The sequence below is a fragment of the Heloderma suspectum genome, chromosome 17, assembly GCF_057233095.1.
Source record: "Heloderma suspectum isolate Gila_16-S chromosome 17, 16-S_ref, whole genome shotgun sequence".
In the NCBI taxonomy this organism is placed as follows: Eukaryota; Metazoa; Chordata; class Lepidosauria; order Squamata; family Helodermatidae; genus Heloderma; species Heloderma suspectum.
Window position 1 is genome coordinate 23,139,763 of NC_139474.1, and position 13,319 is coordinate 23,153,081.

Here is a 13,319-nt window from a genome sequence, read left to right on the forward strand (position 1 = left end):
CACGAAGTCAGACACAACTGAACAACAACAACAACCTGCAGGGGCCTATGGGTGCCATGTTGGGGACCCATTCGCTCACCTCCCCAAGCTTGCTGGAGAAGGGACAGGATGAGCCTAGGACTGCAGTCCGCCAGTTCTCTTCTGCCCCTTTGTTGTGGCGTTTGCAGGACACTGCTACAAGAACTACTGCATCCCTTCCCTCCACATTGGCAGGCGAAGTCACTTGCAGGCATGCAGAATTTGCCTGGCACTGTCCCCAGGGTGGGCGCTGTGCGTCGCACTCTCCTTCCCTCCCTCTTGGCGATTGCTGCCCTTCGGCACAGGAGCCCTTCCCCTGCTCTCCTGTGGGGAAGGCTGCAGGCAGAATCAAGCACGAGGCAGAGGCTTTCCCTCCCTCCCGACAGCTGCCTTTTGAGGGATCAACTCCTGTCTGACCAGAGAGGATCAGTGGAGGAGAGGGAAGGGGATTAGTGCTCCCAAGTCTTAGTGCCAGCAGCAGATTGAGAACAGATGGGGGGATCTTAGTAGCCACACCTGTGCCACATAAACAGCGGTTGTGAGATTAGGCCTGCAGGCAACTGGGGACTAAAAATGCAGGTGGCCAGCTTGCCACTCCTAGACTTCCTCAGCCAACCTAGGTGGTTCGACATTTGCGCAACTTGAAACTAGCATGGTCTTGCTTCCACTCAGGTAAGTCCCTTCTCCAATTGCCATCTTGGGAATAAAGAAGGCTGCAGAAACATCATTGGCAAAGGAAATAATCATGTCCTGGCACAAGATTTGTTTTTCTTTTGTTTTTTGAAAAAAATCCAACATGAAAGCGGAAGCGAAGCGGGGTCAGCCCTGGGGAGTACTTGGATGGGAGACTGCCTGGGAATAAGGCTTCCTGCACTGAGCAGGGGGTTGGACTCTATGGTCTTGTAGGCTCTCTCCAATCCTATGATTCCATGAAATGGGGTCCTGTGTGACTAGAAAACTTGGAACCCACTTTCTAAACACTCATTGATCCAATCACAGGCATAAACAAGAGTTTTGTGGCACCTTGAAAACTCAGACATTTATTATGGCAGAAATTCAGGACTCTGGTTGTTTTTTCTGCAGCAAACACAGCTACCACTCTGGAAATCACAGGCACAGCCTCACTTGCTCTGTTTCTTCTGAATAATCTCACTGCACAATTTAAGAGGCTCAAAGCAGGCAGCCTCTGCTGCTGAGGGAGAAGCACCCTCTCCTCCGGGGCTCACCAATAACACAGACCTACACCCAGCTCGGTGCCATTTTCACTGTATATGAAGTGTCCATAAAACACAAGCGTGCGCACACACGTCACCTGCAGTTGCACTCCGCACCCCAGGGCAGCAAATCTCCGTTCATCTCTGCAATGGAGGCCTTTTCCGTTGGCCTCAAGGAGACAGGCCCACAGGCCTGGGTGTCAGCTGCTGACACTTGAATCCTCAAAGGCCCATAGGGAATGAGACAGAGTCAACCCCATTCCTTGCCAGCAGCCAGGATCATGCCTCCTTTGCCCCAATCAATCCAGACCACAGAGGACGCTGCCTTATACCGAGTAGGGGCAGTGGTCCATCTAGCCCAGTGCTGCCAACACGGGCTGACAGTGGGTTTCAGGCAGAGGTTTTCCCAGCCCTACCGGGAGATGCTGCTGGGGATGGAACCAGGCAGCTTCGGCCTGCTAAGCAGGGCCTCTGCCCCTGAGCTACAGACCCTCCTGCAATGGGTCACCGTGAAACACAAGCAGGTAGCCAGCTCATAAGAACGCAAGAAGCATCACACTAGATCAAAGTGCAGCATCTTGTTCCCACAGTGGCTGCCCACATGGCCCCATGTGAAGCCCACACTCAAAACACGGGTGCAGCAGCACGCTCCTGCGCATGCTCCCCAGCAGCAGGCTTTGAGGCAGAACAGCGAGAATATGGCAAGAGCTGAGCTGCATGGAATCCTAGCTGAAGAAGCAGGGACACACAGGAACAAATGATGGCACTGGCCCACAGGGAAGCCCCGGATGCCCATAGGGCGACACAGGCTTCTACCTGCCCATAGGGTGACCTAGTTTAGTGCAGAGGCCTCTGCAACCTTGGCAAGGAAACTTTTGTCATAAAAACTCTTTGCAGATTGGGCATAGTAAATCCACTTCAGTTGCTTGTTTTAGACATAATGTATCTTATATAAAATAATTATTTATTTCCAGAAAACATCAGACCTTTATTTCCTCTCCAATGCGTCATTTAAAATTGATATCCAGAAGAATGGAGTCTGCCTCCTTCAAAGGGCAGCGGTTTCACAATTCTAATTTCCTCAGCAAAAAGGCGGCAGTTTAAAGAAAGGCAGACAGGCAGTTCAGGGAAAAACCATGATGATGTAAGGAGAGAAGTCAGAGTGGAGATTTTTACCCCTGGAGAATCTATGCTCGTCATTATGACTGGGCATAGACAACCATTATGTCATGTAATGTTTCATCTGTTTCCTGTGTATCAAGCACAGTAGTAGACCAGACCAGGTTTTTTTTTTACCAGACAGTTGGCAATCCAAGGTATTGCAAGGAGTCTAACAGGGCCCACCTGAGTCTTTCACAGTGAGAGAAACCAACTAGAGGACTCATTGCCATTTTTGTTTTTAAACTGGTCTTGTTTTAGTGGCATTTAAAGGCAAGTGGACAAAGTGCAGAAAAGGGCAACTAAAATGATCAAGGGACTGGAGCATCTCCCCTATGAGGGAAGGGTACAACAGCTGAGATGGTTTTAGCTTGGAAAAAAGGAGGGTGAGGGGAGACATGATAGAGGTGGAAAAATTATACATGGTGTGGAGAGAGGGAGACTTTTTTCTCCCTCTCTCATAATATGAGAACCCAAAGGAGTCATCTCATGAAGGTGACTGGTGGGAGAGTCAGGTCAGAGAAAAGGAAGTCCTTCACACAACTCATAGTCAAACTATGGAATTCGCTACCACAAGACATAGTGATGGCCACCAATTTGGGTGGCTTTAAAAGGGGGTTGGACAAATTCCTGGAGAAGGCTTTCAATGGCTACTAGTCCTGATGGCTATGTGCTACCTCCAGTAGCACAGGCAGTGACACCAGTTGCTGGGGAACACGGGCAGGAAGGTGCTGTTGCGCTCGTGTCCTGCTTGCGCGTTCCCGGTTGACAGCTGGTTGGCCACTGTGTGAACAGAATGCTGGACTAGCTGGACCCTCGGTCTGACTCAGCATGGCTCTTCTTATGTTCTTACATGCAGAACTCAAAAGAAGCTGGGCCCTGGCTGGGAAAGATGTGACCCCTTGCCTAATTTCTGTATCCCAAGCTCACGTCCAAGGCCTTAAGAGTCAGGGTGATATTTTAAAAATACGAAAGCTACTCAAAAAGAGCTCACATGTTAAAAATAGGGCTCTCCCCCCACTCTTTATTTTCAGCAGGGCTCCTGCACCCTTAACAGCTGCATGACCTGTAAAAAAAAATCAACATTTCCAGCATGGAAATGTAGCAATCGAGAAAAGATTTAAACCTACCTAAAATTTAGACCACATTGTATCTGTAAATGCATCCCCTTTACACAGGTTGTGTTTAGCCTTACGGCTGCTGGAGAGGCTTTCACAGTTGTGGCTGGCCCCTGCTGATGCTACAGCTGCGGCAGGCAACTCTGGCCTTATCTTCATTTCGGGTGGGGGTGTAGCGCCTGCAGGGCAAAGAATGTGAACGCCTTCTTGGCTGCAACATCTTTAAAAGAAACCACCCAGGCTTTCAAAAGTGTCCTGGTAAAAGCAACAAACAGGCCGCAGTGCCAGGCCAGGACTGCTAAAGGCCAAGGACTCAATGAACCTGCTCCTTGAAGAGGGGACTGTTCCATCAGGGGCATTTAAAATAAGCAGGGGGGCGGGGGGCTGCATCTGTTTGAACAAAGGTTGTGATGCTAGAGCCCGTAACGACTCCCTGGGTCCAATTCCGCTGCCTTCCAGCTTCCATCCTCGTTCCAAGCAAAGGACGCACACCTCACGCCCGGTCCGCCTTCAGCCACCGCAGGAGCTGAGGCACATAGTATGTAATGATGATGTCTGCCCCTGCAAGGGAATTATTTCTTTTTTTAAAAAAACACCCCAAAACATACATTTCTTTTATTAGCGTCCCAACCTTTATTTGCATATGCCTCCTCTGGCTTAAAAAAAACTGTTCCTTGCCTCCTGGTTTTTTAAATTTTATATTTTTAGACTCTTGCCTTCTTTCTCCTGCTTTAAACCGCACCTTCACTTCTGGGCAGGTCGTCTTTTTATTGCCCATACAGGGCTGAGCATGTCTGATCCGAACTCAGAGGCGACCACCCATCCAGAACAAGGCAGGAGTGGCATGGGAGGGATTGTTCCCTCTGGGCCAATCCTGCCCTGCTGCTGGCCAGCTGTTTCCGGGGGGGCTGACCGGGAGAGGAGGCTGCTGTATGACACACTGGATGTGTCGTACACGCAGCTCTGCTCTCCCCGTCCTGGAACACCCCTGCCCCGCCCCCTTTCCATCACTCCGTGCTCCTCCTTGGGGTTTCTCTGTGCTGCCGCCGAGGCAGCGCGGATGTGGGGGGAGGTCAGTGTTCCGGGAAAAGACCTTGGAGCATGGGGTCTGAGGTCAGTTCCTGGAAAACAGCATATCCTACGGCCCTCTAGACGGTGTCCAGTGGCCGTAGGATCGCTCCCTTAGTCACTCAAGTATGATCGCAGAAAGCGCTGAAGGTGCCGAGTGCTGCAAGGCCCATGCTAGCACCTGTGAAGAAGAGGGATGCAGCAGCCCAGATGGGAGCAGCCCTTTGGCATCAGGGTCACTTTATTTTTATTTATTTATTGCATTTATATCCTGCCTTTTTTCCTTTTGCAAGGAACCCGAGGTGGCTTACGTCCTCCTCCTCTCCATTTTATCCTCGCAACAACAACCCCGTGAGGTGGGTTGGGCTGAGAGTCTGTGACTGGCCCAAAGTCACCCAGTGGGCTTCCATGGTTGAGTGGGGACTAGAACCCGGATCTCAGTCCTGTGCTCTCACCACTCCATCACACTGGCAGCCCCCCCACCCCCCCGTCCCACTCCACCTGTACTCCTGCCTTACTCACCCGCTCGCCTGAACCCAGCCATGGCCTCCATCACCACAGCCTTCAGGTCAAAGGCCCCGGCCTGTGCTCCATGCCACAACATGGCAAACTCCCCCGAGACGTGGTAGACGGCCAGCGGGTGGTTGGGATGCTGGAAAACAGACACCCCCATGTGCACCTCGGCCAGGGCACCTTCCGCAGTGCTGCTGCTGCGAGGCTGCAGAGGCCAGACGGTGTCCCTGCCCACCCCAGCGCGTGGCACAGCCACAGGGGCCGACCAGCTCCATCCCAGCTCCGGTGGCTTACTTTGTCCTTCACTTCCCGCACAAGGTCAAGGTAGGGCATCCCTGGCTTCACCATCAGCACGTCTGCTCCCTCCCGCACGTCCCGCTCCTGGGGAGGGCGGGAGAGAAAACATACAACAAAAAGAGGGGCAGGCTATTGCAAGAGGAACGGAAGCAAGTGCCCTGCTCACCCGGCCCAGCACTGGTCTCCACGTGGTTCCTTGGGGTCTCCGCAGAGTGGGGCGGGGGTCTTTCCCATCCCGCTCTGCCATTAATGGCTCCCTGGTCCTTTGAATGGAGACGCTGCCGGGGGCCGAGCTGGGGGCCCTCCGCATGCCAAGCAGGGGCTGCACCTCCCCGCCCCGGGCCCTGCCCCAGAAGTCCAGCAACAGCACCGGGGCAGGAGGGGGACTTTGCTGGGGCAGGAGGGGGACTTTGCTGGGGCAAGAGGGGGAGCGCCCACCCCGAACGCCTGTGTCTGGCCCCAGGCAGGCACGTCCCTGGCAGTGCTCCCACAGCAGCTGCTTGGCCCTGCAGACCTGGCTCCCTGCAGCCGCCTGCTGGCTGCTCAAACTCTGGGGAGACTCTGACTTCTTCACCCGCCCTGCTCGGGGTATCGAGGCCTGCCCACGGACAGCGTCTTGGGGGCGCGGAGTTGCAACCAGCAACATTTCCTTGTTACTGGGTAACAGGAAGGGGACCCAGCGAAAGGCTTCCCCATGTCTGGAAAACGCCACAGCACCTCAGAGCCTCACCAGCCACGGCTGAAGCCCCTGCTCAGTCAGGCACAGCCTCTTTTAAGCATCTCCCTCTCTCGGTGTGATGCGGCAGCCATTCACCTGGTCACCAAGAATCGCCTGCGGGTGACCAGGCAGGATCCCACCCTCCCAGAGCCTTGCAGAGCAGACCAAAGGCAGGCAGTCTGCTGCCCGGCTGCCCTCTGTGGTGGCCAGCCAGGTGCCTCCGGGGAGACCATCTGCAAGCCGTCTCCCCCTGTTGCTGTGCACACCCCCCCCTCAGAGTATCTGGTATTCAGTGGTATCCTGCTCCTGGACTTGGAAGCTCCAACTTGCCATTGCTGATCTAACTGTTTTTATGCCGCCCAGGGCCTATTCTTTTACCATTTAATCCTCGCAGACAACTTCCTACTGTTGGGCAGACTAAAAATATAACAAAATAAAGGCAGTTTTCAGAGTTGTAAAATAAAGTATCACAAAACAAAAACTGCAGCATATAGCAACTCAAACCCAGACCAACCATACACAGGAAGCATCCTACAATGTCACCAGCAGCGGCAGTTTAAGAACCCAGCCCAACGGCTATCAGAGACTCTCGTCTCTCTCAGGCCCTCTGGCTGTGGGCAGGTCAGGCTAGGAGGTCTTGGGGAGAGTTGCTGGCTTTGGCAAATGCCTCCTGAGCTGCCGTACGGGGAAATCCCACAGAGCTTAGCAGGTGAGCCTCCACCCACGACAGCAAGCTTAGCAAGCCTCCACCCACGACAGGGTTCCGCGCTCCCGCTGGCCCTGCCGCCACAGCACTGGCTTCTCGAGGAACTGGGGCAGGGCACAGAGAGACACAGCCCTCGCAAGGCTGCAGGGGGGTTGGGCGCAACGGTCCTGCAGGCCCCTTCCAACCCTACTGTCCTATGATTCTGACCAGCAGGCTCAGCCCTGACCCCCAATCCCCAGCACGCTGAGTCCACTAAGAGCGCCTCTGTCTTGTGCCACAGGGTGTGGGATTCCCACGGGCCCCCTGGCACCCCAGGCCTTCCCCGCTGGTGGCTCCCACAGCGGCAAGCGGAATGGAACGGGGGCAAACAGGGAGCGGCCTTGCAGCTAAAACAGTGCCTGGCAGGACTCACCGCTGCCCGCAGAGCCAGCCCCCGAGACCCTGGAGGTAGCTGGTAACACCGCCGGTCCCCAAACGCAGGCTTGGACAAGGCTGCATCTCTATGGACACCAGGGAGACAGACGAAGAGGAGAGGAAGGCGAGCCTGGCTTCCGTGCGCCATCCCCACAGGCTCGCCTCCCACTCGGGCCGTAGCGGGGAGACCCAGGCGCTGCCGCAGCCCTCGAGATGCTGCATTTGTCCCGGCTGGGGAGAGCCAAAGGCCCTCATCTCCTGACCACTGCCACCCACCCCTCCCAAGGCTGGCCAGCCAAGGTCAGCGCCCTGAGCCAGGGCTTGGGCCACTCCCCGGCTCACACAGGGAACCTCCCGGCCCAGAGGCCTGAAAGAGCCGCCTGGACCCTCCTCACCTGAAAGGGCCGTAGAAGCAGGAAGCAAACTTTGCACTGTAGCTCATGACCGACACCTGCGGATGCAGCAGAGAGGTGAGGGGCCCCAGGCCCTGCTGAGGCCTGCAAAGGACTACCAGGTCCTGGGGCGGGCTTCTTAAAAATCCAGAAATGGGCTCGGGGGGGGGGGGCGGTGCAATCCCTCCCTCAAGGCTGAGAAGGCCACATCATGTGGCCACAGCACAGCCCACCGAGGCAAGCGGAAGCAGGCGCCACAGCAGCCTCCGCCCCGAGGGTTCCCTGGCTCACCACAGAATGGCTGGCAGGAGAGGGAGCCGCCAGCTGGCCTGGGAATGACGCCGCGGCCGGCTGTGGAAGGGCGGTGAGGCCATTCTCACAGACTCCCCTGCAGAGCCGGAGATGCCAGGCGACGAGGGTCTGGCGTGAAGCTCGGGGAGCTTGTTCGGTGCCTCAGAAGGCTTCCTCACCCACCTTGTTGCCCATGTCGCTGGAGACGAGGGCCTCTTTAATCGCACGGACGCGCCCGTCCATCATATCCGAGGGGGCCACGATGTGGCAGCCTGGAGGAAGGCAACACCGGAGGGTCGCGTCATGTGGCAGAGGACAGCGGAGGGTGGCCAACCATTTGCTGCCTCAAGGCCGGCAGGCCTTTTCAAAACCCCACGGAAGCTGCCCAGTCCAACGCACGGGGCTAAGCAACGTGATCCGCCCACAGCCGAGCCCCTGCAGCCCAGCATCCTGCCTCCACCGGTGGCTGGCCACAGGCAGAGCCCCCACACCGCTGCCGCCAGCCACAGCTCTTCAGAGGCGGGCTGCCTCTGCACCTGGCTGAAGGGCCACAACTGGCAGCCGCTGGGAGACGCTTTGCTGCCTTCACGGGATGCAGGATGGCGGCACAGCAAGATTCCCCTCTCACCTGCCTTGGCGTAGGCCAGCGCCACCTCAGCGAGCCTCTGGCAGCTGGCCTCGTTCCGGAGGGTCCCGTCTTGCCGCAGGAGGCCTGGAAGGGAAGGAGCACGGACAAAATACAAGGGCCGCTGACACATCGCCAGCCTCACCCTGCTTGCCCCTCCCGCCGCAGACCCAAGCCCAGGGCTTCAATCAAGCCTCTCTGAACCAAATGCAAGGACCAGGCAACCCCTCCTGCCCGTGCAGTACCCAGGGCCGCTACTGTGCCACTTCCACGTACTAGAAAAAATAAACACAAGCTTCTAGTCCTTAAGAATGAAAGAACAGCCATGCCAAAGCAGACCAAACGCCTATCCAGCCCAGGATCCTGTTTGCGCAGTGGCCAACCAGCTGCCTGAGGGAAGCCCACAAGCAGGACAGGAGCACAGGGGCATCTTCCCGGTCGTGGTTCCCAGGCAGCGCTATACAAAAGCTGCCTGCCTCCGATACTGGAGATGACATACAGCCATCTGGACTAGCAGGCGTTGGCAGCCTCATCAAAAGGTGTGCAGCCCGCACCCCGGAAGCCAGGTGTGAAGCCAGACCAGGAATGCCGGGAGCAGGAGCCTGGACACGCCTTGGGCCCTCCCCAGGCCCAGCAGAAGCTTGTTTCCGCAGAGCCGTGGTATCTGCATCGCCCAGCACACCTGCGGAATCGGGGGGGGGGGTGCAGAGCCCCTGCGTTCCAAGTGCTCCTGCCCGGTCCCACTCACCACAGTGTCCGTGGGAGGTGTACGGGCAGAGGCAAACGTCGCAGGCGAGCAGCAGCTCAGGGAACACGGCGCGGATTGTCCGGATGGCCTGGATCACTGGTGCGTCCTTGGCATCAGCAGCAGAGCCGCGTTCGTCCTGAGGAGCAGGCGGAGGAAGGCACTAGCCGCCAGCACGCCACGTGGTGCGCGCTAGGAGAAGGCTGCAGCTCAGCCGCAGAAAGCACGCTTTGTCCACGGGAAGCCCCAGGGCCTACCCGTGGCTGCACCAGCCACCCTGCCTGTTCCGCACCTTGACAGCGCTGCTTGGGACCCCAAACATCAGCACGCACTTCAGCCCATCGGCCACCAGGGGGCGGAGCATCTCCTCCAGCTTGTTGATGCCATACCTGGGGGGGGGGGGGGGGAGGTCCGTGAGCAACGCAACCCAGGGGTGGGGTGGGGGGTGTCTCAGGAGGCATTGGGCCGGCCACAGCCACAAACCCAATGGAATGCCTACGATTCACTGGGTGGCCTGCATCAAACCTGCAGCCAATAAGAGCAGCTGGATCGGACCGAGCGGGGAGGGCATCCAGAGCCACCTCCCCAACCTGGTGCCTTCCATGTGTTTTAGACTTCAACTCCCATCCGCCCCAGCCAGCATGTACAACGGTCAGGAGTGCTGGGAGCTGTAGTCCAACATGCCTGGAGGGCACCAGACTGGGGGCTGCTCGAGTCCATCACCCTATTTCCCACAGAAGCCAGAGACCCCTGGGAGGCCCATGAGAGGACAGGTGAGTAACACGCCTCCCCTGTTCTTCCCCACCAGTGCCCGGTGCGCAGAGGAGCGCTGCCTCCGAGCAACGGGGTTTCTCCTTTGCCCTGATTGGCCATGATAGCTCTTCAGAAGTCCGCCCAGTCAGCAGATCTGACCTGCTGCGTGGGCCACTGGTTGCTTCCAGGGAAACCAAATCCCCTCTGTTTGTTAGGAAGAGGGCCACAGAAGCATTTCCAACCTCCTCTGCGCTCGCTGCACAGCCAGGCGCAAGGAGGGGCCCATCCAAACCGCCACGGAAGGGCTAGGACCCTGCCACACACCTTATCTCCCATCTCCATGATGCAGCCCACAACACCACGGTCTTTATCGCGGGGACGTCTTGCAGGGAGGAGAGCACCAGCTCCACCCTTGAGGAATCCATTATCTTGCAGGCCCCAGGGGAAAAGCCCTGGGCAGAACCCAGAGGAATGGCAACTGGCAACCTTTGGGCATCCCCCCCCCCCCCCGGTTCAAGCATCTCACGATGCTCAACACGTCTTTGCACCCCACGTGGCGGGGATTCTCATGCTCCTAAAAAACAGCAGAACACTAAGAGCGCTCTTGGAGGGTGGGATCCAGATCAGGACTGCGGTATGGGGGAAAAGGGATCCTAACCCTTTCCCAATGAAAACCCCACCTACCTTGGAAGCTGCGATCAGCAGCTTTATGAAGCAATTTTCAGTGGGGAAAACAGTGTGGGAGGAAACAGTGACCTGCCCCCCATACTGCATTCCTGATCTAGATCCCTCCATGCTGCTGAACAAAGGCTGCTGCTAGTTTAAAAAGAGAGAGAGAGAATATGAATCCCAAGCACACGATTCAGAGACATGTTCAGCATCGCTTTCACGATGTGGTCGGGCCCTGGGGAAGCAAGGCCATTTCACCTCCACCACTCAACACACCCCTCCATAGATTTGGAAAACGAAAACAAATTCCTAACTCTATCTTTACCTCTCCATTCTTCTTCTACCCAAAACAAAGCCCCCCCCCCAGTTCTCTGGCTCACGCCACAATCCCATCAGGTCCCCCCATCCTGAGCAGACTCGCCCCAGATCTACCCGTTCCCCAACCAATCTTAAAAGCCCGAGGAGCGGGAAGGGCTTCGCGAAGGCTTGAAGGCAGGAGGCCGGTCAGGGGGGCTGCCACGGGCCCCCACGGGGGCTGGCTGGGGTCGCTTGCCCCCTCCTCGCGCCGTCTGGTGGACGTCCCTTGGAGGGGCACTGATAGCTAGAACATGCCCGCGTGCTCTGTGGCTCCTACCTCCCCGCCCAGACGGGGCTGAAGCCGCGCGGGGGCGGAGAGGGGCCCCGCTGAACTGGGCTAGGGCCGGCGGGAGCGGCGGAGGCCTCCGCCTGGCAGCTCGCTGCGTCGGCCGGCCTGGCCCGCGTGGCCGGGAGCGGGCGGGCCGGCGCGCCTTCCTGCTCCGGCAGCTTCGTGAGCGAGATGCCCGCACCACGGACGCCCGGGCGAGGCCGGGGCCCCGCCGAAGGGCGCCCCGCGGGGCTCCCCGTGGCTCGAGGGGCGCGCTGAGCGTGGCGCCGGGGCGCGGCAGGGGGCGGCGGAGCCCTGGGCCAGGGCCGGCGCGGAGCGCCACAGCGGGCCGCCCGCGGAAGGCCCGCCAGCCCCCGGCGGCGTCCCCGGGCGCAGGCTCCCGCAGGCGCAGGCCGCAGGCGCGGCGCCGCCGGCATCGGGCGGCCCGTCTCCGCAGCGCGGGCTGGCGCCGGCTTACCGGGCTTGGCCGGGGAGGCTGGCGATGGGCTCCGCGGCGTCCGGGCTGTCCCTGGAAGTCAAGCGGGGAGACGAGGGCAGCGTCAGGCGCGCCGCGGGCGGAGGCGGCGGGGCCGCGGAGGGGCCCGCGGGGGCGGGCAGGCCGCCGCCCGCCCGCCCGCGGGAGCCGGGCCCGGGCCCCTGCGGCGGGGCGCGGCGGGGGCCCCGGACGCGCCGGCGGCGGGGACTCACGTGACGAAGACCGGGTAGACGAGGCGGCCCGGGTCCCAGGCGGCGCCCGCCGCCTGCCACGCGCGAAGCACCGGGTGGAAGTAGCCGCTCTGCAGGAGGGACTCGGCCTGCATCGCGCCGCCGCCCTGCGGGAGAAGCGCGGCGCCTCCGCAGAGCCGCCGCGGGCCGCCCCGGCGCCGGACCCGCCCCACGGGCGCGCGCGCGCGGCGGGGGCGAGGCGCCGCCTCCTCCCTCGGCCCGCGCAGGGGGCGCGCCCTCCTCCCGCCGCGCGGAGCCCGGAGCCCCGACCCGCCGCCGCCGCCGCTCGCTGCAGAGGGCCGGAAGCGCGCCAGCCGGAGCTCCCCGGCAAGCCCCGCCCCCTCATTTGCATGGCCGCGCCCCGCGCCGGAAAGAGGCCGCCGCGGCCGGGGTTCGCGGGCACAGCAGCCGGCAGGCAGCACGGGCGGGGCTGGCAGCCTCCTCCGCGCCCCCGGCCCGCGCCCCAGGTGCCGCGCAAGCGCCACGGGCCGGCGCGCTCTGCCTGCGCTTGCGCGTCCGCCGGGCACCACAGCGCGTCGGGGCGGCTGCGGCGCGGGCATCAGGCCTGTGCCTCTTCTCGCCGGGCGCGCGCTGGTGCTCAGCGGGATTTCCAGCCTGCGGGCCCCTCGGCCGGCTTCTTCGTCCGCGACCTGTGCCGCTCGTACCTGCGCGCGGGCGCCACGCAGCGGACGGCGAGGCGAGCCCTGCACGTGCCCCCCAGCCAGGCGCCCGGCGCTCTCTCGTGGGCGCCGTGTTGGGGACCCACGTGCTGGCGCTCGCCTCGCCGTCCAAGCCTGGGAAGGGTGGGCTCCCCTGGACTTCGCGGTTCAGGGAGGATTCCACCCCCCCCCGGCTTGGCGCTCTCCTGCATCATGAGAGAAGTGGAAGATCTGAAAAGGGGTTGGCGCAAGGGAGAGCTCTACATTTTTGGAAGAGCGGCAGGATCCATCCTGGAACCAACCGCCAGCCAGGACCTAAATAGCTGCCCAGCGGGCAGAAATGTCACAGACATAATCTCCCATCTTGGTGCGTCTTGAGGCAGAGGGAAGCTTTGCCGGTTGTATTTCTGGCTTACACGCAGGCTTTAAAGGCACAGGAATCCTGGCTGTTTGGGAGTGGGGGGAGGACCCTTTATGCAGCAGGCGAGGGAAGTGCACTCTGCACATCCTCAGGAAAGCCCAGTTCTTGAATTGCTTGGCGCACGTTCCGGGCCTGGCATCAAGGGGCGATTGTAGTTTAATGCTACTTCACGAACTGCCCTGAACATTT

General features: G+C 59.8%; 1 protein-coding gene across 6 annotated transcripts; it reads right to left on the reverse strand.

The window, feature by feature from the left end:
- Window positions 1-2,175: 2,175 nt before the first annotated feature.
- ALAD (aminolevulinate dehydratase) lies at window positions 2,176-12,231 on the reverse strand. Of its 6 annotated transcripts, XM_084823558.1 has the most exons (11): window positions 12,033-12,231; window positions 11,803-11,853; window positions 9,570-9,666; window positions 9,281-9,416; window positions 8,536-8,619; window positions 8,091-8,179; window positions 7,620-7,675; window positions 7,223-7,310; window positions 5,384-5,470; window positions 5,099-5,228; window positions 2,176-4,069 (listed from the first exon to the last, which is right to left on the reverse strand). In XM_084823558.1, the coding sequence occupies exons 1-11, from the start codon at window positions 12,143-12,145 to the stop codon at window positions 4,002-4,004; spliced, it is 999 nt and encodes a 332-aa protein (XP_084679684.1). In that variant the 5' UTR covers window positions 12,146-12,231; the 3' UTR covers window positions 2,176-4,001. The 6 variants fall into 6 exon arrangements, with proteins under 6 accessions (XP_084679684.1, XP_084679685.1, XP_084679687.1 ...); XM_084823559.1 differs by lacking the exon at window positions 11,803-11,853; XM_084823561.1 differs by lacking the exons at window positions 11,803-11,853; window positions 12,033-12,231 and adding an exon at window positions 10,715-11,327.
- Between the last annotated feature and the right edge of the window lie 1,088 nt (window positions 12,232-13,319).

Coding starts and splice junctions, on each gene's coding strand:
- ALAD (XM_084823556.1), bottom strand. CDS start 12,145: ATGCAGGCCGAGTCCCTCCTGCAGAGCGGCTACTTCCACCCGGTGCTT. Junction 8,620..9,280: donor CACCTCCCACGGACACTGTG/GTGAGTGGGACC, acceptor CTTCCCTTCCAG/GCCTCCTGCGGCAAGACGGG. Junction 8,180..8,535: donor GCTGGCCTACGCCAAGGCAG/GTGAGAGGGGAA, acceptor GCCTTCCTCCAG/GCTGCCACATCGTGGCCCCC.